Source organism: Poecilia formosa, unplaced genomic scaffold (genome assembly GCF_000485575.1).
Source record: "Poecilia formosa unplaced genomic scaffold, Poecilia_formosa-5.1.2 Scaffold154, whole genome shotgun sequence".
In the NCBI taxonomy this organism is placed as follows: Eukaryota; Metazoa; Chordata; class Actinopteri; order Cyprinodontiformes; family Poeciliidae; genus Poecilia; species Poecilia formosa.
The window spans coordinates 1,567,546-1,594,287 of NW_006800093.1; the positions used below are offsets into that span (position 1 = coordinate 1,567,546).

Below are 26,742 nucleotides of genomic sequence, written 5' to 3' on the forward strand. Positions count from 1 at the left end.
TCTGACTCCAGCAATTTTTAACTCTCAAAGTTACAAAGTTAAATTACAGGCAAGAAATTTAGACAAAGTACAGTGACTATGTGGAAGTTGTCTGTTTTATCCTACTTTTTGTGCTCCAAGAGGTCTTTTGAGCATCTAACTTTGTTTCTTGTATTAAGCTGTAAATGTAGCTCTACAGACTTCAACAAATACTACCCCTCTCCTTTTGAACTATGTTAATTCACGGTCACTGTATAATTACAACTGTTAATGATACAACAAAGGCTCTTAAGATTATATTATCCTTGTTGCAAATAAATATTTTTTTTTTTTACCTCCGTAGGATTGCTGCACTAACGTTGAAGGACGGAACATTGCATCTTGAATTCCAGCGAACTGTAAGTTTGATATCCTCAATTGTAACTGATTATACGGTAAGTTTTATAGTCTTTGTAGCATGCTGTGTTTCTTTGTTTTTCTTTTAAATTCTTAGCATACAGTATATCCTCCAATGATTTTATGTATGTGTAAAATGAACACTGGTTGAAGTGACACGCTAAGCATTTTTGGCAAGACCCTCAAGAAACTAATCACCTTGCTACATCCTGTTGCCTAGCAATTTTGAATTAAAGTTGCTCAAAACAAACAAAAGAAAAAAAAAATAAGATAAAGTGAAGCTACAAGAATGGAGTAGTCAAAGTCTTAACTTTCTGCTGGTTGTTGCAAGCTCTTAATGGAACTTACTGCAACCAAGGTTGTCACAATTATAAGGTTTACTGTTCAAATACAGGGTCAGATTGGTTTGGAGAGCTTTTTATTTATTTATTTTTATTGTCATTTGAATAGTGAATTTTATACTTGTATTTTACCGTTACCTAACATTAAAATTTGTTTGATTATTTGGAACATTTATGTGTGGCAAAAAAGCAAAAACTGATTAAATCTGTAATGAGCTAACACTCTTACAACACTGTGTATGGAAACAGATGTTAAATACTGTTCATATGCCAGCAGAGGGCACTGCTGCACCATACCTCAGAGACATATGTAGATATGAGATGTTTACATTTGGAAAGAAAAACATATCCAGACTAAGTATTTGTTATTTGTTATTACAACAGTAGCAGGTAAGAGCTTATATTTGTCACAGTACAACCTATTGGAATGTTGGAATGCCATAAAAACATTTGTACAAATACCTCCTTATTATATCACCACTTCATAAAAAGTAACTCTTAATTTAACTAGCATCATCTGCTTTTATAAGACATGTAAAATTTACAAACAGTCTCTTGGCTTTTGACAGTCTTGGCACTTAGACTCACAAGAACATTCACTAAATCCTTAAGAAGTCTTACCAAACCTCCTGAAACATTTTTGCAGCTATAGTGTTTAAGAAGTACGTAAAGCTGACATTCACCATCAAATACCATTTAAAATTCCAATCATCTTGTTGCACAAAGCAGACACTCATTTCAGGTTCCTCTTAAGAGTCTGTTTTTATAAATCTATAGTCTCACTGCAGATGCTTAACGAATCCATTTGTCTGCAAACCGTAATGAATTCCTGCTGCACAGATCGATCTGTCTCAGTTGACAGGTTCAGGCTTTCCTGTGAGGCAGCTCCCAGAGCTTGGTAGTGTCTTTGTGGGTTATGGGAGGCCACATTTGAGCCTTCCTGTGGAAGCTCCCTTGTGTGTCTTTCTGAACTTGGACAAAGAACAAGAGAGGAGCCAGCAAGAGAGGCACGGTACAGAAAGCAGGAGGAGGAACTGCTTCTCCAACGTTCAGCTGACGAATTGCTGGAGGATGAGCCCGTGGAGGGAGATGTTGGAGCTCCTTCTGTGGCTGCACCTTGAGACTGGCTGGCGGAAAACTGGAGCTGAGAGGCCATTTCAAGGCAGGATGAGGTTCGATAAAGACTGGAGTCGGTGGAGAGAGGCTCACAGGGACCATTGCTTGGAAGCGTCCAGTGGTTGTTGACAGATGCGTCACTGCAGCGAATGGGTCTAACAGGACTGAAGAGGCTCATGGGAAACAATGCTTCACTGAAGAGTGCTTCGTCTATGCTACGGCGCAAGTTGATTGGTGAAGGAGGTCGCAGGTCTGCAGTGGAGTCGCTTGAAAATGAAGATCCACCTGAGGGCTCTCTGCCTCCCCCGTCCTCAGGTTTTTCTGAACCCAATAACCCTAAGTCCAAGTCGAGATCTCGATATACTAAGGCCCGGTTGCTGTGGTAGAGGAGGTCCAAGCCATTCAGGCTGCTTCCAAGCCTCTCATCCATCAGAGTGTAAAGTGGAAGGCTTTCTGTCTCGCCAAGTCCAACAGTGTCAACAATAGCAAGCTTCTCCTGCTGGCTGAGTGTCCACTGGTAGGTCCCAGGCAGGATGGGGGATTTGGATGCTAGGAGTTCAGTCCAACAACTTCCAGCTGCTGGAAGCTGGTCAGAACAAAAAACTGGTTGAGCAACCACTAAAGCTAAGGTGAGACAGACCCCGAGTTCACACAGTCTACAGCTAAACTGGAAAGCCCACCAGGGCCAAGGGTAGAAGACCTCCTCTCCACCAATAACACCCATAGCGTTAAGCATTGCATAAAACTGCAGTCCTGCACAAGCTAGAGAAAACAATGCTGAAAGACAAACGGTTATAGCTGCACGGTTCCAGTCCCGACTCTCAGCAAATGGGCAACGGTTGTAGCGTTCAGCTGGTGTTGGAGACGTGTTGTTTAGATGATAGATGTGCTTTGAGTCTGCCCGCACATAGATATAGAAAACAAAATAGGCAGCAGATAGAAATGTTGCGAGCGCCACAAAGGCTCCACGAGAGATCAACGACAGAAAGAGGCACAAAGGGGGCGTTTGGCGGTAGAACTTCAAGAAAGTCACTGGACCAAATGCAGCAGCAAAGTGCATGACAACGAGGCAGGCCAGGAAACAGGGTCTCTGAAAGGCTGAATATGAGAGCTGCATTCTTGAGCGCATTGAGAGGAGAAGAAAAACCAAACCGAAAGCCGCAGTAAGACAGGGAAAAGGCGCTTCAAAGAGCATGAGTGAGGCCTCTGTGGAGGATATGCGATCCTGGTGGCCATAGGCATCATAAAGAAGGGAGAAGGACCTGGTGCATGCAGCAGCTAGAAGGAACAGGCTGACTAGAGCAAAATAGCCACACCCAGATGGACATCTCAGTGGCAAGCAAAGCAGATTGAGTGCAGAGGCGAGTGTTAGTGCCGCAAAGACTCCGCCTGCACCGTAGACATGGGCCTCCCACGCCAAGCCCCAGGCCGCCATGGCGCTGTTCCAGTCAGTGTATAAGGGCACCAACATGGGTGTAGCTGGGATTAGGAAGGCGTTGGTTGACTGGTTTGTGGTAGTGATATTTTGTGTGGGTTTCATCCTCAGGGAAGTAGTGACATCCCAGGTGTAGGAGAGGTTGCAGATTCCAGAGCGTTCCTTATTGCAGTCTGGAAGTAAGGTGCTGTCACTGCTTGGTAGGTTAGATGTCCAGTCTTCAGTGTACAGAAGTAATGATGGAGATTCAGAGAGGATACCTGCAGTGACAGATAGTGAGACAATTAAATTTACTTTGCATATCTGATAGAATTAATAAAAAATGTATGACAGTCAAAAATTGAGGAGACAGAACCAAGAGGATGAATTATTTACAACTCTGGAGGAATCTTCTTTCACAACATTTAGCTAGTTGTAAGAACAAGAGTGGAAAACAATCTGCTTTGATCCACGCTGCAAAAATAATGCTGCCTGTAATGTGCTAATCCTGGAAAAACTTGTAAGTACACAACTTTAAACTGAGCTAAGCCCAGAAAAGTGTGTGTGCATGTGTGTGCGTGCGCGTGTGTATGAGTGTGTGTCACAACCACAGAGCCACTTTTTCCTGCATTACATAAGCCATCTGGACTTTCCGTGTAACTTACTTATGGATCGTGTTCGTCATGTTTTGGCACTACAAAGAAACTCGTTTAGCTTTGAGGATTTGGGAGTAACCATGTCTGTGTGAAATGTGCAGGAAAGCACTCACGGGCCATGTTGTAGTATGTTAATGTGGTTTGAACTGAATGCAAAACCAGTTCATACAGAAAGCATGTCTGTTTTTCAGGCTCCACATCACAGAGCTTCACATGTTTCTGCTTGTTCTTTTTTTATAATAATAATTATTTGGTTGGCTGCTATGGCTGAGCTAGTGCAACCCACGGGGAGAAACAGCATCTGATTTGCACACAGACTCATTAGTGATCTTGTTGCTGGCTTATCAGAGACAATAACGTCTTCATGAACAGCCGGGGACTATAATGGACCCCCAATGACATAAAGCGGCAGCCAGAATAAACTGACAGCACAGTTAATCACACTGTGGGCAGCCTCAGAGAAGTGTGAAGCATTAGCTTTTTGCAATTCCTGTCATGTCACAGGGATCTTCCTCACACTTTCTAATTTGTATAAGTAGCTACACGAGTTTATACAAACTGAGAAAAACGTTGGTTATATTCCATTTAGCAATACCTGGAGAATTCATCAAACCTTGTGGTGCCAGTTTAAAACTATAAATGTCCTGGCCCTGGCACCACAAAACCTCAAAATGTTTCCATATAAATTGAAGTTGTCTTATTTTTTTTCCCATCTCCAATTAAGTTTTTATTCCGGTTTTACTTTTTTTTTTGTTCTCAGACTCTTCACTTTTGTAAGTTACGTTCTTGTGTTTTTTCCCAACCTTTTCCCGTTTCCTAGTTCAGTGCTGTTGTTTTAATTTTCTTTTAGCCCATGCTGGCAAAAACAGGGAAAACGCCCATCGGTGGATCTGATGCTACTAAACATTCCCCCCCTCCATGTCTTTCAAGTTACATAGTTTTATTTTACAAGTATTAAATGTGCAAGTAATTTAGCATGCTTTACATTATTAGCTCAGCTGGCTTTTCTGACTTTTAGAGTAAATGCACATCTGCAGCTAGTTCTGTTATGTTAACGATGTCTGGCTTTGGAGCTGCAGGTGGAGAAAGAAAGGATGAAAAACGCCTTTTATTATTCTTGCAATAAGAGGAAAACATCCTTGCCCTCTAGTGCATTTTACCTGCATCACACAATTCTCATGGGTGTTGTTCAAACAATATGTGGTCATCTTGAGGTACGTGGAGAAAGAGGACATTCAAGTAACAATATTAAAGGCACTATCTTTCCTCCTAGTTGCTTAATATGTTTTTAAAACCATAATTTTTCCCTCTTCCTGGCCTGGCTCTTGTCTTTATCATTTTTCTTGTTTGTTTTCTGAGCTGAGTGTTGAATAAACTGTCCCAGGCTTGGAGGAAAATGTCAAGCTTACAGAAATATGACCCCACAGTGAGCCGCTAGTGCTTCTGTCAGTGTAATAAAGCAGCTTTACTTCAGAGAGTCTGCTGTTTTGTCCTGAGTTTTGTCATTTCCCCAAGAAGGGCAAAAAAAACTAATAATCAATCTTTTTAAAAACAGATTATTGTGAGATGATGCACTGATTTTTTTAAAATAATTTTTTATTGTCTTATGACTTTGCGAACAAAATGAAGTCATAAAAACTCATTTTTGTGTGTTTTTTCCAAAATCATTACCATAGCAAACCATTATGTAAGGAATGTAAGGCGTACCATGAGCCTTACAGTCACACTATTCATTTCAGACAGGAAAAGGATGTTATGCAGTCATTAAATCAGCAAACCAACTGCTTCTTGGTCTGAATAAATTTAAATTATAATGTCTTACAATTTTACAATTATCAACCAAATATCCAAACATAGGCATATAAATATTCAGCTGATTCTTTGAAATGCAACACACTGCACACAGAAATCTGAGCTAGCCTGAAACAGAACATGGAAAGCACATATAAAGTTAAAATAGTTTTGTGTTACCAGAATAAAAATGGTCACAGGTGGACAAAAAAATAAAACGACAAAAGTATGCCATCAAAAATGCGTTTGTGGTTGCTTTAAAAGAAAGAAAGAAATTATGCCTAGTACTCAGGGTAGCTAACTAGCTTTGCCTCGTGTTGCTAATTAGCAGAGTTGAGATTGAAAGGCCAGCAGTGAGAGGCAGAATCAGGCTACAGGACGCCTTGCTGAATGCTACAGAGACTCATGTTGAAAGTGCATCCATGATCTCATATTACAATGAAACATGATTAAATGAAAACGTTAAGGCAAATTAAAAACCTATGCTTTACATTTTATCAACGTATTTGTCAAATACTCCAACAATATGTTAGCCATAGCATTTAGTAGTGGGGTGGAAAATTTGGCTGAAGTGTAAAACAAACACGCAACTGTAGGTATTTTAAACGTGGGGGCTGCTGATAAAGTAGGTGGGGTTGGGAACATTGTTAGGTCAGTGACTTGTCTAGCCATTTGTTTACTTTTCAGGGCAATGGCTTGGAAGCCAGCGAGTCAGACTGAGTGGAAACAGTGAGGGGCGATGAATTAGGCCCATGTTCTTCTTCTTTCTTGTCAGCTGGCGTCACATTTGATCTGCCGGCTTGATGTGTGGGTGCCCACGGTACACGGACAGATGGGAGCTTGACATTCCACTTCATGCTGCTTGGTTATCTGACACATTCCTGTGTTAACAAGTCTCTTGTGTTGAGCTAAGTTGACACATCAGAAGCAGACGGAAAAGTAACCATGATGGATACCAAGGGAAAGATTATAAATACTGTAGAGAACAGAAAGAGCCCCAGTTTCATTCATCCAACACATATTCGAATGAAAGAAAAAGGATAGTTTTCCAGTTTATTCCCCTAAAACAAAAGAAAAGTGTGACATACACTTCAGTTTTAATGTTAGTTTAGGTGGATGCGCTTTTTATTTTTGGATAACAAGTCCTGATGCAATCTGCTGGGTTTCCTTAGATAAAAACTTAATCTGAATAACTAATTGAGCATACTGTACTATTTGATAACTTGGATCAGATGGAATGTACTGTATGTATGATTGAATTGAAATGATTTTTTTTGTGAAGTACCTTGAGATGACATTTGTTAACAATTGGTGCTATATAAATAAACTAAATTTAATTGGAAAATTTGCATAGCAAAGTGTTAATCATGGCATCTCTGTGACCAAATTCACATGGTTTATTTCATATGAAACTAAACTGAGACTTTTTATTCAAATATTGGATGAAGACTAATAGTAGAAATGTGGAAAAATCATATTGTGCACATGGCTGTATTAATTTTTCTTTCAGTCGCACTTCTAAAGACGGCAATGTCTCACCTGAGGCACCTAACCTATGGCTAAGGGAAAGTAATACACACAAAGTACTCTTTTTGTTGTCAAAGGACCATAAAACCCGTTTCAATCTTGTACTGGCTGCAAGTTTATTCTGCCTCATGAAACTAAAGCCTTTGTGTAGTTGGAAGCTGTTTGTCTTTGTTTTCTGTTAGGTTCACCTCTGGGAAAGCAATTAAACGGGAGCTGAGGGAAGTTAGATTAAACATTATGAGAAGGAGGACAAGTTTACTTCAGGGTAATTGTGAAACAACAGCAACTTCTTAAATCGTTTATTATGCTGTGAAAAGAGACCTGCCGTCAAGAGTGCGTATAATAACAAATTTGGTTCATCAGTCTCTTTGGGTATTTTTAGAAAATAAATATATTCACAGACTTAGAATATTTATCTTTTTTTATATCCCCCCCCCCACTCACTTTTGACCTGCTAGATTAAATGGCACGTATCTCTTCATTATTAACGTGTGGAAAATTCGACAGGTCTATTTTTGAAAATCACATCACATCATCTGCTATTCTGGGTGAGGTAATGTAGGTTACATCTGCTGCTGTGATCTGGGCCAAAAATGTATCTGAACAGAAATAAGTTTCATAATTATGTACATTTACAATCGACCAACACATGAAACAGGCTTCATGAGAATATTTTATCATTTGACATTATGCTTCATGTGAATGTTTCACGGACCTACACTTTTACACTTCATCCCAGAAACAATAATGAGGATAATGTAGGTAACTGTCACTGCGATTTAAATTGATACCTGAAATATTCCCTGAAAATACTTCCTCAATTTGCATAGATATAAAATCGTAGTAAAAGTGAAAGATGGCATGGGGTTGAAGTACAAAGAGATGGTTTTAGTCTTTTATTTCTTGCTCATCTAAAGCTGTTTTTTATTTGCAGTGTTTGACTCCATTTGTCTCCCAGTCACATCAGATTTTAGAAAGAAATACAGTTTACTTGGGAAAAAAATGGCAGCCTTCTATGTAATCAGTTAATAAATTAAGTTATTATTATTTTTTAAATAATAGCTGCTTGTCTTTGAACCAATTACTTTCTTTACATCTGAGAACAGTTCTGGGGCGTATTTGTTCAGTGGGTGGGCATCGATCCCTATCTTTTCTGCTCTCTGGTGTCCTCTTAAACAGCCAGCTTGTGTGAGCAGCTTTCCTCTCCCACTGGAAGCAATTAATGGTTACAAGGAAATGATGCAGGGTACTTGTCACACATTTTCAGGTATAGAAGCATGCAGGACAGCTTATAAAAGCAGCAATCCGTCTTAATTGGTTGAAAATAAGTGATTGAACAGGAGTGTAATTTAAAAGAAGCTCTGATTTGTCGCTGATGTGTTTTCTTACCTTTGTTGTGTGCCGTGGATGTTTTCAGTAGCTGGGCAGATGATGTGGAAGTGTCTGTCAAATGTGTGTCAGCGTCCCCGTCTGTAGTTGAAGTAACCACAGCCTCATCCTCTTCATTAGTCTCTTTTCCTGGTAGCTCTAGGAAGACAGTTTCACCTCATAGTGATCTCAGCGTAATTTAATTCTCGAAGCACTGCATCTCTGGAGTAGAGAAGCAGATTAGTAGACCTGAAGCTTTCCAAAGGATAGCTTAACCATTTCTTCACTCTGCACACAGCATATCTGAGACTTAACTCTGTGGAAAATGGAACGACTACATTTCTCAACCCAGTTCTGTCAAGAATTGGTCTATCAACCACTTAGTTGCAGGCAGCCATCCATAGAACAGTAGACTGGGCCTTTTGTGGTCCAATTACATTGACATCCTTATGTGGATGGGTGTGTACATCCTGGCTCACTACAAATCTAGACTCTTTTCTAGTGTAAACAGAAGTGGAGAAATATTAGTTTTAGAACTAAGCAAAAACTCCTTTGTATTATGTCTTTGTAACTTTTTATGTTTTCAGCGTTAAATACCAATCCTACCAGGTACGACTGTGTGAAAAGATGTTTAAACCACAGTTTGGTAACTCCTCGATGAAAATTAGGAAAATAATAAAACGTGTGTATGAAAATACAGACCGGAATAATCTGATGTTGGTCAGTGGTACAATTGAGGTCAGAGGTTTACAAAAACATAAAGATCAACATAAGTATCATTAATTTGGGAGATTTAATGATTTATTAGGGTTCTATGGGTAAACTTTCTATGCAGCATACAAAATTAATGATTAACAAGAGAACAAGTGGAGAATTGTTTTACGACAAGTGTTGTTTAGGGTTTTGTAAGGACGTAATGTCCAAACCTTAATCAGATGTTGAAAAATGTAAAATATAATTCTTCTTGGTGAAGATAAACGTAGCAGTAGATTAGCTGTGCAGCTAAAAACACATAAATATAAGCTTTTAAAAATTGATGAGAGGGTTACTGCTTCATGTTAACAACACAAGCAGCTCAGTGCAGTTTCTCAGATCTGGTTACAGACAGGATCACATGTGCATGTGACAGGAGATTAAATTATGCATAATAAAATCTGCTGCAAATGGTTTAATGAGAGTAAACATGTGCACAAGCTGACTTAATCCCGTAAGAACAGTCAGGGTCCGGGTTATTAGCTCATCATAGGCAACATTTCTAATGATCGACTGCTTGTACAGAATGCTTAAATAGCAAAATAAAAACACAAGGGGTTGTAAGGAAAGCTGAAGAAGCTAAATTTCCTCTTTAGTTGCTAAGCAGGTCACTCTTTCATGTTAGTGCTGAATTATTACTTTAGTGTCTAATGAGTTTGTGTATAATCTGCTTTTAAGAGGTCAGATAGCTCAGTTTCCTTGAACATTTTCAAGTATATGAAAGATTTTATATCTATAAGTGTTTGACTTTTTCTGATGCGGTGTCACTATAAATTCCTGCGATTCATCGTTTATACCAGATTGCAGAAATGGGTCATGAAATATCACAATACATTAGAAAATTATTAGCAAGCCTTTCTGTGAATTGCAAATCAGTTTTATCATCATAATCATTAACGTTACAAGCACCGAAACAAAGATTTCTGAGCATCTGTACTGATTCTGGCTCAGGAGTTTTCGTGTAATGTTTTAGAGCTCCCAATTATGTTCAACAGAAAGATGATGTTGCTCCCTATTTCATCATGATCAGGATAAGCCTGAGTGAGTTTTCTGAAAGAAAAACACTCACGGGTTTCTTAGAAATGCCCTGAGGTTCAATAGACAAAGAAAGCAGAGATTTCTTTGTCTCTGCAGCGCAGCAGAAACCGGCAGTATGATAATCTAATCGAGAATAACAAAAATAAAGAGATGCCCTGCTTTCCCTGTTACATGTCAGTCTGACATGACTGTGTAGAAAAACAGGCTAGAATGAACAAAGTATTTCTGTGTTATGATGTATGGATTTTTTTTCCGTTAGGTTTAAGATAATTCAGATTTTATTGGGGTTTTTTATTGTCTTCATATCTGCTGCTTATGTTGCTTATATGAAACAAAGTTTTTGATAATCACAATTTCATCTTTCCCCTTTAGATTCCCAAGATTGGATAATTTTGTACTTTTAGGTTTTAAACAACACCTAGAACACAGGGAAATTGTTTCTGGATCACAGCTCTTTATGACTATCCATTTAACTCATGTCAGTCATGATTGAGTTTTTATTTCAGTGCCTCCGGTGGCAGAAAACAGCATTACCTTTGGCAAAATAAGTCTCAGTTTTTCAATTCCTGCCATTTAGGGTGAATTTAGCATGTTTGTTTTTATTCTACAACATTTGAAGGGACGATGTGCTGTAGCATTGAAATGAGAAGTAATTCCTATGATGAGCTCAGCAGACTCAGAGTTCCACCAGGTGTTTATAAATTGCTTGCAACGCTGGTCTGGAGGAGCTGAGTGGGAAAGACATAGGAAAAGGTGCTCTATGAGATAGAAGCTCAGCTGGACACTATTTCAGTGGAAATAGGTGGCGCTTTTTAGGAGCTAAGTATTCCTCAGATATTCATAAAAAAAAAAATCAAAGATTTTTGGTGAGAGAAAAACTAAAAAGTCAATTTTACATAATATCCCACTCATAAAAATACTTTGTAAAATATAGGAAGAAAAACTTGTAAATTTCATTAGAGAATTTTTTTTATTTGGTTAAAACAGAATTTGGTCAGCCTTAAAAAGTGGTTTCTCAAAATTACAAAAAAATACTTGGCTTTCAATACTTACTTATAGATGCATGCTGTGTTTATTCTTACCGATTTATGACATAAACACAGGAAGGAGGTGAGTATAATCTTCAGTGTCAAAAACCCACATCCCCAACCTCTGTTTCTTTCCTACTCTGTCCTAATTGCCCTTGTTTGCTTGTGTTGCATGGTGCCTTAATGGATTATCTGACACAGACGCGCAGCATTGCTGTTCGTTTTCATCCCTGACAGCCTTCTCAAGGGCAAGGTCACATAGCAAATGCTCTTTAAAAGCGTGAAGAACTACACATTTTTGTGGAGAAGATGCTTAACATCTTCAGACATGAAATTACTCAAATTGCAAAAACTGGGTAGTGCTTATTTTAATCCCCATTAATCCTAAGGTACTGTGTGTACATTTATATGTATTTCTTTCTCGCACATTTTTTTTATCTAACCGTCTCCAAGCATCAGTGACCCTGAAGCTGAATTTTATGTCCATGGACCAAAGTGAAAGGGATTTGTGTTTGTAGAAAGATAAAATGACTTTAAAAATGAAAGGGGGTGGGGAGGGAGGGATCTGTCTAAATGGCAAGAAGCCTGTTCACCATCCTAATAGCAACTGGCAAACAGACGGTCCCACAGGAGAGATGGTGGTTTCGCTGAGTGTGCATTCAGAATACTGATACATGAACACAGAAGCCCTCTCCGCCCAGCTGAAACCCCCTCTCTTTGCTGTTTGCCACAGTATAATGCACAGCTGAAAACAAGAGCAGACACAACAATCGCCACAGACAAAACATTCGGCAGATTCGGCACAGGGTGTGAGATCAGAGTCTTGGATCGCTGCATTCCAACACAGCTGATAAATAAAAGAAAGTTTTACTTTGTACCTCATATTTTGCACTAGAAATCAGTTCCCAAAGTTGGAAACCATTTGAGCATTGATAATCAGCCTTGACGTATTCAGAAAATCTTAAACTTATACTTTAACAAACTGTAGCTCTACATTAATGAAGTTTAAATCCAATCAGGGTGAGGATAAACATGTGGGTCATTTAGGAATGCCAAGCAGGTTCAGATTATTCCGAAAAGAAAATAGGATGATACAATGTAATAAATTACAGTGTGAAATTAATTTAGATGCCATGGTGTATTTAAGGAATATAATAAGAGACATGGGTTGGGTTGGCAGGATAAGGCACTTGACGCTCATGAATCATGATTTCATCAAATGCATACCAAAGCCTCCCTTGCTTGGAATAATCGACTCATGATTTTCTTGCCCAACCTTTGACCCAACATGATGAATGTGTCCGTACTTGCAGGAGGATCTCCTTCTGAAATCTCATTAAACATACGGACACCAGCCTCACACCAGTTATGGGGGATGGGCAGAAGAAAAAGGTGTTACTGATTCAATGTCAAACCAGAGACTGCTGAAACATACTCTTCCACTTGATGGTATTGTTCACCACCTTTTCCTTTTCCGATTGGTAAACTCTGCACATTAGATTGTCTTCTACTTATGGGTTATGCTTCTAAGAAACTCGTCTATGGCCAAAGTTGTAGTATGAGGGATAAAGAGGCTTGGAAACAGGGTGGGATGGATTACAGCTGGAAGAAAATTAACATAGGATTTAGGGGAGATGATAAGTAAACAGCACATCACCCAAAGTGTCTTTTGTGTCGCCCACAGCGTATTGCTCAAGGAATTCCACTGCTTTATGCTTTATGGATGCTTTGGAAATTTAATAAGACTGTGTAATTGAGTTTCTGTGTTTCTACAGCAGATATTTTTTCCAAAAGCTCTTGTAGTGCTGGCAGCTGTCTTTATAAGTTTAATAGACCAAGTATTTGACCAGTAAACAACATCATATCATGTTAAAACCTAGTACTCATATGTGTATCATTTTAAAACTGATTACAGGCTTGTATTTTTGTCCTGACCTACTTCTTCAGAAATCTGACATTTGCAGACATTTCACATTGAGATGAAAAGGTATTCTGATTATATGTTATAAAAATTGTATTCCTTTCTCTTTAAATTAAGCAATAAAGCTCAATGATCAAGATTATTCATCTGTCAGACTGATTATTGATAGATTTGAGAATGAGAAGATAAGTAGCATATTTTTACTAGACTGATAAGAGTTTTGATAAACACACAGCATTAATATGAAACACTTTCAATAGAATTTAGGTTTTATATAAATGTCAATCCTTGTGGCAGAGGTATCACTGAAAAAAGCCAAACTATGAGTAGCCTTTCGACAAACATCTATCGAACACTAAAGACCTGCCTGCACATGATTGATCACATTTATTCAATCAATTCAGGCTCTATGGATTTGCTTAAGTCTGCTTACCTTCTACAATTGGAAAGTTGGCCCTTTGGCTTTGAGTTGTGCTTGGTATGGATTCCACAGCTAAATTACGATCGATCCAGAGGGTGGTAGAGAATACCCGAGGCTGTAGTTCAGCATTTACTGTACTCGTCTTAGAAAAGCCCAAGTCCAAATGGCTTTGTGTAGTCTGGATTTCTGCTTTTGTGGTCGCCGCCACTAAATTTGAATCCTTCCTGAGGGTAGAAGAGAAAACTCCTGGCTCTTGTTTGGCATTCGTCGTAGTGGTCTCAGAGAAGCCCAAGTATAAGTAGCTTTGTGTGTGATATATTTCTGATGTTGTCCTGACCACTTCTAAGTTATGATCCGTCTTGAGGGCGGCAGGGAATACTTCTGAATGTTGTTCGAAGTTCACCGTACTGGTCTCAGAGAGGTCTAAAGGGTTTTGTGTGGGGTTAATGTCTGAGGTTGTGCCTTCTACTGTGGTAGGATCTGTCCTTAGAAAAGTCGAAGTAACCCCTGGCTGCTGCTCGGTGTTCACCAGACTGATCTCAGACAAGCCCAAGTTCCAGTTACTTTGTGTGGAGTGAATTTCTGATGTTCCTTTAACTGAATGAAGGGCAACACTAACAGATAAATCTTCTTCTTCCCCAACAAAATTACTTTCTGAAATGGCTGGAAGAGTAACAAGCCCCAGAAGGTGTGTGCTGGTTTGAGTAGTCTCCACCAGTCCCGGTTTGGGTGTTGTGGTTCGGACTGTTTTCCATGTCAGGGCAGTGGGAGCTGTAGCTTCTGGTGGGATTGTTGAAGAAATCCTTTCTGTATGAAAGATGGTCTCCCGGTAAACACTATTGGGGAGGGGATTTTCAGTGGCACCTGTGCTAGAAGTCGCAGCTGTCGTGGATCTCCATGGTGTTAACATATGTGTTGTGTTTTGTTCAGGAGTGTTACTTCTGTGAGGACTGTTTGTGAACAGAGTATTTCTGATGTAGCTGCTTGTGGGAGAAACAAAAGTCTCACTGTTGCTCTGAGCTATGCTGCTGTATGGCAAATCTGATGTCCCAGTGGGAGGTGGCTCAGTTCTTATCTTTGCCACACTCATAAAAAGTCCTTGAGTCAACGTTGTGGTTTGTTGAGATTCCTCAGAATTGCTCCCTTCTCCTGATCCCGTGTGGTCTTCAAAGAGACCGATTATTTCTGTCACCCCTTTGGCAGTTGTAGTTGAGACAGCGTCTTCATTTTTGCCACCTGATCTCCCAAATAAGCCAAATGAGGGAAACTTGGGCATGGATGGAAGCCATGAGTAAATGCTAGACTTCTCTTCAGGAGAATTTTTGCTTGATGGTGTCAGTTCCCCAGTGGCTTCTTCGTCTGCCAGAGCTCGGCTGTGAAGTAGCAAATAATACCAGAAGAAGAGAGCCATCGTCCAAAGGAATCGAAGCATGCTGTCGACTGCGAAGCACTGATTGTCACATGTTGTTCTCTATTCTGCTGACCCCTGAGGCGGGGAAGGGCTGGCTTCTCTACTAAATGACCTAAAAGACAAGAACACACAGGACACTTGGTGACACACTTTTCTTCTGCAACATTTGGGTTGACTTGACTTGAAAGAGTTGGCATCAGTTAATTTGTCTTTTTCCAAGGAACACATTTGAAAGAAGAACTTTACTTAGTGGCCCACTTACAGTGATTTAAGTGTTGAAAAGATCAAACTCATGACAACCAAATGTTGAAGGTAGACGGCAGCTAAGAATGTTATGTCACCAGTTCTTAGTAACACAAAAAAATTAAATACATAAAGTAATTCAAAGTGCTTTACAATTAAATAAAAGAAGAAACGTAAGTGAAAATGTATTCAAGCATAACATATTCAGGAAGAATGCAAAATTGTGGTGATAAAAAAAAATATTTGAACTACAAACGAAGTGCCAGCAGAGACTATATATTAGTCCTGATGAGAGAAAAACAGTTAAGCTGGAGGATGTTCAGATTCATCCATATCCATCCATTTATGCAGTTTATATGTAACTGAAAAGCAGCAGTTGAGAGATATTTTCTCTAAGCTGGGCTGGAGTACTGAAGAAATGAAGTCTGGCTAGTCAGCTTAAGAATAGGGGGACCTCCTATTCTTTTGTAAAACATTACATGGTTTAAAGTCACCAGCGTGTTGCCTTAGTGAAAAGATTGGAGCACCGAAGGAATTTCCCCTGGGAGAACAACAACCTGTGTGCTTCAGCTGTACTTAACTTCCTCTGAACATACCCAGGCTTTTGACCTTGTTGTCTTTAAATCTCAGATTTATTCGTTCTTTCAAACAGACAAAGATATTTGAGTGGGAGTGAAAAAAATAACCCATCAATATTCCCAGAAATCTGCAATGATTATGAAGCTCTCTTTCTTTCTGATGCTTTGTCTTTTTCTAAATGATTTTTTTGCTCTTTCAACCTGTTCTTTTTTGATTTGCAACTTATTTTTGCAGATTCATGTCATGTTTCTCTAGTGTCTTCAGTTAATTCTTTTCCTTTTCAAAAAAGTCTCGGTGGTCAGTAGGCTACATGTTTAACCACCCATTTCTCCCTGTATTTTTACCTCAAGAGATGAACGACACTTTCTTAATAAAAGTCTGAACTATGACTAACAGAGGATTAAGCAGAGCTTCCCACACACACTCTACTTTTAGCACTTTGATTGAGCAGCGTGAAGATCAGTTTCCATAGAGGTATTGCTTATTTTTGGTAGTTGTTCGCTGGAGCTTGCAGTGACCAACCTGCACACTGTTCAGACATGCAGAGATGTGATTGTAGTTGAGATTGGACTTCAGTCTGTATGTTTGCACACTGTGTACTTATTTGCCCACTTGTACTGTTCTGTAGTTGGTGTAAACACCCACACACGCTCTTCCTTCTGGTTTCTTCAGAGATTTTGTCAACAGCTTCTAATACAAATAAACAGCAAAAAGGGAATAGTGTCTTGAAGTAAATTATCTTTTCTCTCCAGTTGCTCCACCATAAAATATTTATCATTAAAACAGCAGAAGGTATGTATAATTTAGTTTGGCTAACATTCTCACATTTCACTATAGTATCACTTTTATTCATCATCTTAAAGTGAAGGAAAGCTCAGAAAAGGTGAAAAACACTATGCAGGATGGATTTAGCAAATACTACTCAGGTTTTTTCCATTACATTATGTTACCTAATGTACCTCCATTTATTTATTTTCTGGAGGCAGTTTCTTTTCACCTCAGCAGGTTTGTCATCTTCCTGCATCTCTGGCATATCTGTACCTCATCAAGTCTTGTGATATTCTGAATTATTACACCTATAAGACCTGAATTATATATAACTATATGGCAGTAGTAATTTGGGAGCAATATGGCAGTCATTTGCATCCTTGGTGTTTGCATCCTCAGCAGTATTGCCAATCTTTGGGTTATGTTTCGTTATATCCATACCAATCTTCTTAAATATTGATCAGGAGTGCATACTGGTGGAGTTTTGACTTGAAGTCACAAGTTTGTGGATTACAATAACTTAGGAAATTGCACAAACAAACTTGTTTGAGAAAACTGTATGTTACCACTTCATCTTGATATTCAAAGTTTTGTTCAGTCTGTAATTTTTTTGAAAAAAGCATCTTTAGGCTCCAGGGCTGCTTGGCATCAAACATTTTATTGAGAATATGAACACACCTTTAAGATCCGGTTATATAAGGGCTCGATCGCCCTTAGACACATTCCTGACTACTTAAAAAAGTCGACCAAATAAAAGAAAACCAGTGATACTAGAAGAAGTAAGTATTTCATCTTGACCAAGCCAAAGCAATTGAGGTTATGGAGTTAAGATATATTGCAGTGTCATCTGATAATGATGAATTACCTGTCATAAATAATCAGTTTGATTGCCACATCCGTCATTTTGAGTAACGAACAAGCAAGTCCACATAGCTTCCTCATTAGTTACTTACCATCCTTCTTTTTTCAGCAATCACCCACCACATCTGACTCATGCCTGGTTAAGTTGCGGTCATAAATGGAACTAAAGTGTACCAAGTGTCAGTCAGGAAATTAACCACAAACCTTCTGTTATTTTGTTTCCATTTCCATCAGATGGAAGGATGAATCTGATGCTGTGCTGCGTTCAATGAAGCAGAGGTGCACAGAGCAAACAATACAGGCAGCAGAACAGAGACAAAAACTCAAACCCACCATGTTATTATTCTATTGCACCCTTATCAGTGCAAGAGAGAAGCTCAACACTGCAGCAGTCTCTGTCATGTGCATCTTTGTTTGCCAGAGTCTTTCTGTGTGTTTATCAGAATCCCTTATTTGATTCACTTTCTGAGCACAAGCAGCCATCTTGATCATAATCTGCCCTCTTCTTACTGTAGTCTGAACATTTGCTTTTGTTTTACTGACCTGGTGTCAGAATTTTGCCTCTGTAAGTCTTTCACAAATCAAAATGCTGCAGTTGTAGTTGCCCTTATTTAAAGGGGGAAACAAAAACATGATCACATAGTAAAACCTGAGGTGGAATAGAGAAAGACGATCAAAAGTAGAGCTGTTTGTCTTTGCTGACTGGCTAAAACCGAGACTCTACAACGCGTGGAGCCACAAACCGAGAAGATCTGACAGTTGCCCATGTCTTTATTTTTTAACAAACTTGCTGTTAGCTGGTCTGGGTATCAGTGACACAGTCCAGTATAGTGGAGCAATTCACCTTCCTGCAAATGGCTACTGCTGTGGGTGATAGTTGCCTTTTTTCCTCCATGTGTGGGTGTGCGTATTTACAAGCAGTACTTTTTTCACTCTAGTATTATTTCCATGGTTATGTGTAAGTGCTCTTGCATGTGGGCACACATGTTTTTTTTTGTTTTTTTTTCCTCATCATGGTCTTGCATGTTTTTAAGTAAGGCTTTTTTAACGTCACGGTCTTCTATCTAGTGACCTTTTCCAGATGTCAGTTCTGCAAATATTCAATGTGACTGGGTGTTTTAAACCAACAGGGAGGTATTCTGTGCCAAGTGAGGGAAGTGTTTTGCTTGACTACTAACTGTTTATTTGTAAGACAAAATAGTAGAAAATAGCTGTAGTGAGAAAAACACAAATACCTAAAAGGTTTTCTGAAGTTCTTTTCAGTTTATCAAACCTAACATATGAAAGATATGATTGTTAATTTGCCCCACTCGATTTTAAACTAATTGTTTTGTAAAAAGCAACATGACGCCCTATTTATTGCTCAGACATTACCATAAAGATTGATCGAATCGGACATTCCAGATCCGTTTTGCACTTTAGAATGAACCATTGTGCTTCCCCCTGAGTAAAATCATTACTACTCCTGAGCTATTTTTCCCCCCACTATGTTTAGAACAAGACTGAAGTGAACTAAAACATGACTTAGGTTCCCCAAGATTTTGAAACGGTTCTCTAAATGAACTTCAACAGCTTTTTAAAAGTTATAAATGGAAGCGTTTAAAAATGTATGCCGTGTAAAATCAAAATGTACAAATTCTTCCACTTTAGTAGACATACAAAGGAAAATACAAAGTTTTATTAACATTCTAAGCTGACAGTTCAACCTTTTTCTGCTGCTTGTGTTTGCCCCTTTTGCTTATTTCTGCTCACCACTTCATTTTAAAACATTATCCCTCTCTCCTGCCAGATTGAACCTAAGTCAGGTTTTCCTCAACAGATTTTACCTCAGTTGACGTTTTTGTTGTGAACAGAACCACTTGAAATGTCATTAGCAGTTTAATTGACACGCAAATCTATCTTTATACGACTCCAGTTCTAAAAATGCCGTGGTGGTTTCTTGAAACACCATTTTATAAAGCAAATAACCATAATGATGTTTTGAGGGATGATCATGTTTGGCAGTTATTTACACAGACGTTGATGATTATTAACATGGGATGTGGTGAAGGACGGAGCCACAAACACAATAATCTGAGTGAAACACATGCTGAGAGTGGAATTTGTAAGGCACTGTAAACTGTTTTAGGACTAATTTCTCTTTAATTCTTAGTTCTTTATTTGTTTTTTCTTTACGTTTGCATATGCTGCCTTGATGTTTTTGAGTCCGAAGTTGTTTTACGGTGGTTAAAATAGGTAACATATGAACAGTTTGTACCTTGTTTTTATCAAAATTCAAAACATAATTCTGAACTCCTACCTCTTTAATGTACCCTTTTGTACATTGTTGTAAGAAAATCTTTAAAAAAAATTAAAAATTTTTTTTTTTTTTGTAAAAATCTTTATACAAAAATTTCCTCTTTTTATAAAAAGAGGAAATTGGTCCACTAGACACACCACACTGCATGTTTTAGATGTTCTCCTGCTTAAATAAGCCTGATTCATATGATTGCAGTCTAGCAAACGTCTGATTATCCACCATCAATTGGAATCAGCTGGGCTGAAGCAAGTAAACACAAGTAAACATCAAACATACAGTGTTTCACACCAGGGATGGGAAACACTGGTCTGATGTAAGGCGCCATACTTACAGGTTTTTGGGTTGTTGTGTTACAGCGGTTTAGTAAATAATAAGATATGTCTTAGTCAATGAAGTTGGAAGTGTTTAGCCACACAAATCTGTGATTAAGAAAAACTTGCAATTCACCTTTAATGAATTATTTTCTTTTTTTATGTTAGCATTTTAACACAGGGATTAACTATTGCATGATATCCATAATTCTGAGTTATGGATAGCATAACATAGTTATTTATAAGAATAAATGACTATGTTATTTATTCCTATTATAAGTGGTAATAGTAGCACCAGCGGTACTATCAAAGTAATATTTAAACATTTTGAATGAAGAAGATTGCAATAATATATTTAGAAATAGTTCAGAAAACGTTTTTGTTTGTTGCTGTGTGCAACCGTTTACATTTTCCCAAGACTGTAAAATGTATTTAACATTGCCCGTGTTTATTATTACTCAACAAAGAATGTAACAGGGAGCCTTTGGTTTGATCAAAACCCAGTCTTAATGGGGCTCAAGTTCTAATTATTTTGAATTTTATCTTCCACATCAGAGGTCCCATAATCAACTCATGGGTTGCAGCAGATCCACAGATTGAATTATGCAACCAGCTGCAGTCAATAGTCCCTGGACATTATCGACCTTAATGAAAGCTGCTATCTTGTCGAATAGTAAAAGAAAAATAATAATAATAATAAGACACTGTTGTCTCTGAAAAGTCTGCATCACAAGTTAGACTCTAACAGGTGACTTAACCACAGTTAGCTAAACAGCCCTGACTCCCTGTTTACAAACAAGATTTATTTCTTGCGTTTTCTTGCACGTGCTCTTGCTCCTCCAGTTAGGACATACAAGGTACCATTTAGAGCGAGACGCTAAGCATTTCTTATGAATTAACCCATAATGCATTCTGATACTTTAAAATAAGCTTCCGAACACAGCTTGAGTGCGACATTTATTGATTCGGGTAGTCGCTCGGGTTAATCTAAGCTCTGATGAATGCCCTGAACCTGATTGCTTTAAAGGATGCTCTCTAGCACAGACGTTCCACTGGCTGCCTTTGCCATGGTGACAGCCGAAGCCAAAGACGTTGCGGTAATCTCACAGATTTGAGAACCATTTGGGGGTTTTTTCTGCTGCGTTTGAGGAAGTGTAGGTTTTGCTCTTGATTGCAAATGGGCAGTTTCTCGTGCGATTCATCTCAACTAGAATGTTTCCTGTTTCACTGACATCTAAACAGATGCACATGCTTGCAAATATTCCCTGTGTGCTTCATTGAAAATGGGATAAGCAGTCATGGATACACCATAACCATGGATTTACATGCTAATGAAATATGTTACCATGGTTTTTCTCCAAATGTCACACTGAGAGACACTGTCATTAACCTTGAATGACAGCTAATAGAAATTATTTCATCTTACCAATTTATCATTCTCTATTTATCAACACACTGACAATTTTCTTACATTTTTGAGGAAATACAGTTCGTTTGTGTGCATCAGATTTATTTATTTTTTTTACCTGCTGTGTTATTGCAGCTACGTTTCTGCTTCAGTATCTACAAGATTCAGTATGACTCAATCCCATACGTTCCATATCCTTGAAGATAAGCCTGCTAAATTAAACATCCAGGGTCAAACAGAGACATCTAAGAGGACGAGAGAATGTCAGCTGCTTACCTGCAGACGTATGTAGTAAGATGGAGAATCCACTGCAAGCGGTGTTAGGAAGAGAGTGAGTGTGTTGCAGGCGAGACGGCTTTTTGCGAGCCTCTGTGGGTTTGTCTGTGTGGTATAGAGTTCCAGTCTCCCTCCCTCCCACTCGCTCTCTCGTTTCTCTCTCTGTCGCTCTCTCTCTCTCCCCCTGTTGGTCTCTGTCGCTCTCGCTCACTGCAACTGCTCCCCGTTATAATGCCCACGGTCACACCTCACTGAGCAAATTGTTCATCACCAAAGATCATCCACCGCCATGGACACCGGGGCGCACGGTTAAAACAACGTTGGCTTATGCAAGCAAGCGTTCTGAAAATGACATGCGAAGCCTTCACATTCATCCACACATATCCCCAACCTCAAAGCTGCTGACCTTTGCATGCAGTTGTTTTTTTTTTTTTAAAGCATGACATTGAAATCAGACAGCACAAGATATTGACTTCTCACAATATAAACAAGGTAAAGCTAGGTAGATGAAATAGCTTCACATATCAGAAATGAAAAAAAAGGGGCAATATTGTTAGATGGTATTAAGCTTTGAAAGGGCGAATGACTTTCTTGCATAGTTTGGTACATCCATTCCATTTTAGAATAACATCACAGAAATACATGTGGGGAAAAAAAAACATTTAAATGTGTAAATCCTCTATTTCTGTATAACACATACATTGATTTAGTTCTAGTTGTTAAATTGAAATTGGATCACTTTAAAACCTTTTTTCACCTGATTTTAAAAGAAATGTTCAAAGTAAATTACAACTCCAAGATTGTAATTGAATCACAATCTTATTAGAACATATATATGTTATGTAAGGTCCAGTTCACCTTTGGTACAGTTTGAAGCATTGTGTTGAAATTTGAACAACAAACTTATCTCTGATGAGATCTGAGGCGTTCAGTCAAAGGGTGTTCCTCTGCAGACTCTTTAGCAAAATAGTCTGAACATCTCTGGTCAAATGATCCCCAGGAATTTCAAACATAGAACAATCAGCAAAGTAAGGAAACATCATTTCCTGAGCAGTGGCTGAGGGCTCCCAGCAGTGCTGGAGCCCACTCCTCAGGTTCCCCCCAGCTGAGGGGAGATCGCCTCGATAACACGCTTCACCTTGACTCTCCTTTCTATTCTTATCGTCTTTGTTTTAGCCCAAGTCGCATTGAAAACTCATTTCCCCCGGCCTGAGCACTTTCTTCAAATGCATTGGATTGCCATATCAAATAATTGAATTTCTAGCACATTATTTTGACGTCTGGGAGAACGACGGCCCAGATACTGTCATAACGGATTCTCTTTTTCCTCATGATTTGTTCTGCCAAGCAGATGGCGGGCATAAAATGACATGATCCAGAACATGCTTTCAAGGAAATGATATTCATGCTTTAGAGATATTTTCCTAGATTTCAGCCTTTGCTCCACAGCAGAGAGTGATGCCACAGGTAAGGTTAAGCTTAGGGCAGACATAAATATTTAAGCTATGAACTGTGCCAGAGGACAGCGTTAATATAACAAGTACTGCAAGTGTTTCAGACTGCATTGATACACACACACAAACACTCACATTGCCTCTGTTTGAGTTCCCTTGAAATTTGGGGCAACAAAAGGGCAGGCAGTAGTAATTCTTTGAAAATGTTTACATTTTGAAAAAACTCTTCTAACATGGTTAATGACTTAAAATAAAATTAATATTTCAGTTGTACAACATGCTGTTGTTTGTGTAGATTTATATATATATAAAAAATAGAAACATGGCAGTTACTAAAGTAAAAAATATGCTCATACAGATCTTGTGACTGGAGTTTTTGGAGTTTGCCTGCAGTGCATCTCATAATTGCCCTCAGATATGACTGTGTGTTTCTGTGTTGCACCGCAATGGGCTAGCAACCAGTCCAGGGCGTCTCACCGAATGAAGCTAGCACCAGTCACCTGTCACACATATTCCTCATCAATGTGACAAACAGTTCTGTGCCTCACTTCGTGCCTTCTCAAGCCTTTCTGGTGTCTTTGGGACAGCAAGCGTTGGGCGCTGCGTTTGTGTGACTGTCCTCTCTCCTTGAACATGCCGCTGGCTTCAGCTGGCGGAAAGTCCAGGACAATGGGTGATTGTGAGGGTCAAAGGGAGTTCCTCCAAAAAAAAAAAAAATGGAGACGACAATGGGCACTCACAATAGTGAATGGGCTCTGCCATGTCGACAGACGTTTGTGCCATTTTTTATATTAAAATAATCTTATCAAGATCTTACAATTGCAGAAAATAATTGTTCTCTATTCAGCTGGTACTTAACTTTATTGAAAGCATATTTTTGTGTCTATTTCTCCCACTATTTCTGCTATCATAACCTAAATACCAGTGAACTGTTTCCACCCCCAATAAAAGCAAAACTTTTATGTGTAAAAACACAAAAATATTGTCAAAGACAAGGGATAACAACACTTCTTTCTCTGATGAACAGTGTCACACATTGACTCCAAAAGCTACATGTCATTAATTGTGTTTTGAATGTCAAAAGGAGGATACATTGTTTTAGGGAGCAGGATTCAAGATGTAAAAAGTTGACGAAATACCGGGAATACCTGGGAATAAATTATGAAAAGATTCTACCAATATTTAGTTTCTTTTTTAGATGTAAATCCACCTAGAAGTTCTTCTAACAAAAACCTCCAATGCATGAGGAAATCGATGAAGAACTTGACATGTTAAATAGTTCTATCTGGATCATATTGCATCATAATTTGCATTTTCATTTTTTATTTTCAAAATGATATGTTCAACATATAGCATGTCATATCCTAATAGATGATATGCAAAGGTGTGATACAAATAAAACAGCCTTGAAAAACAAAAGTTAAATTCAGTTAGATATGCAAGTATGTATCTGGAAAGATGCAGAGACAATAAATTTGTCTGGCACGAATGCAAGCATAATTATTAGTCAATTGTCTTCTTCAGTCCCCTGACCAATAACTAGAGTTCACTTGTGTGTTACCTAAATTCAGTAGAAATAAAGACTGTCCAATGAAGGCCTGAGAGGTTAGAAAAAAAAAAGGTGCATCATGAAGACCCAAAAACATGGCAGAAAAATCAGGGATATAGATGTGGACAAGTTTAAAGACCCATAAACTCCCGTTTACAGACACTGCATCCTGTCTAATTGAGCTTGAACTATTTTACAAAGAACATACCCATTATCCAAAATATCCTTTACTTTGTGTTGGCTCTTCACACATAGTCCTACCCAAACTTGTGACTGAAATGGGACAAAGTTGTAAAAATATGAATACTTTTAAATGTAATTCTGTGACTTACTGACTGGGTTTGGCGTACATGTCTGGTGTTAACAGCTTCACGCTCAATAGGACCCAGAGTTTTTTTTTTTCTGATTTATTACATTTTGTTGCACCCTTCAAGCACAAAACACCACAAAGTGTGTTAATATTTCCAGTTGGGTCTGGCTATATTTTCCAAACTTCCCTTTGTATTTCCTCATTGTAACCTCAAAATCATAACCGCTAAGCAGAAAGTTATTTAGATATCGCAATGCTTTGACAGCTCAGCTGCGGTGTGCTGTGTTGATTTCATTGTGCAGACGAATCGTCTGAAGGAAATGTGATGCTGGGTGATTGAGTGAGAAGAGCAAAAAGGGAAAGACTGAGAAAAAGCAGGAAGCTGCAGTGGAATTTCCACACCCTTATGTGGGTGGATCCCGCTTGCCTTAAAGGACGGAGTAGGCACATTTCCCCCTCTGTTTCTCTCTTTTTCTTCTATGCGTTCCCCTCCCTCCCTACTTTCTCTCTTTCCTTGGATAATAGAGGCCATGTTGAAACAATACAGAAAGGAAAGGCTGTGGGGTGCTGTGGCAGCAAATGGAGAGGTGGTCCTCACAGCCTTTCTTTGGAGGGTGAGGTTTGAGGGGGTTTGCAGGGGTATGTATAGAAAATTGGCTGGGATAAGGGTGAAGGGCTATTTAAAATAATGATGTAAGATGGGAATCAGGGGTGTAAAGCAGAGGGAGGGGCTGCTGGTGTAAAACGTACTACAGAAACATGGCCTGGGAAGGGCAAGAGTAATGTTTTTGTGGACCTTAAATATTTTTCTGGCTGGCTGAGCCTAAAAGTGGTCATGTTGCGTCATAAAAAAACCCAACTTTTCCTTTTGCTCAAATAAAATCTACTTAGCAATAGTGTTTTGACATGCTCCCGTTTCATCTAATCATTACATTTGAATATATCACAAGGATATAATGAAGATTTCATCCGACGTTTTCATGTGGACGAGTAATTTCCGCTTAAACCTAATAACTGGTTGAACTGCTGTTTGTAGCAACAAAATCCATCAGTAGCAGGTTTTTTAGATCCCTGTGAATACATTTTATCCAACTTTTCTTTGTGAATTGTTTTAATTCTACACTACGACGAGTTAAAGGTCTTCTATTTGACAGCATCGCAATCAGATTTACATCCAGAACTTAAGAAGGCCACTACAAAGTTGGAACTTAAATTTTTTGCTCTGAAAATAGTTTTCAAGTTTGCATCTTTATTTTTTAAGAAAAATGCACTTATGCTTTTCAGTTTCTAACTGCATTTTTTTTTTAATCTGCAACATTTTATGTTTTAAAATATACATGACATATATTCTCTGGTTGTCCTGTCTTGTTTTACAAAAATAAACAAGGTAACATGGCACCATCTTGTGGCGCTTCCGAAGTACTGCAGGTATATGTTTAGTAGGCCAGGATAAACCGTCTCAGTATGACCTTGTAATGTTTCCTTATTTAGCTTACTGGGGACGTCAGTGTGAGTTTGTTGCAT

At 38.7% G+C, this 26,742-nt stretch overlaps 1 protein-coding gene across 2 annotated transcripts; it reads right to left on the bottom strand.

Annotated features, from left to right (window-relative positions):
• On the bottom strand, positions 1–22,009 carry prrt4b (proline rich transmembrane protein 4b). 2 transcript variants are annotated; one of them, XM_007564088.2, is made up of 4 exons: positions 21,906–22,009; positions 13,762–15,272; positions 8,610–8,747; positions 1–3,527 (listed from the first exon to the last, which is right to left on the bottom strand). In XM_007564088.2, the coding sequence occupies exons 2-4, from the start codon at positions 15,179–15,181 to the stop codon at positions 1,480–1,482; spliced, it is 3,606 nt and encodes a 1,201-aa protein (XP_007564150.1). In that variant the 5' UTR covers positions 15,182–15,272; positions 21,906–22,009; the 3' UTR covers positions 1–1,479. The 2 variants fall into 2 exon arrangements, with proteins under 2 accessions (XP_007564150.1, XP_016532856.1); XM_016677370.1 differs by lacking the exon at positions 8,610–8,747.
• Positions 22,010–26,742: the final 4,733 nt, after the last annotated feature.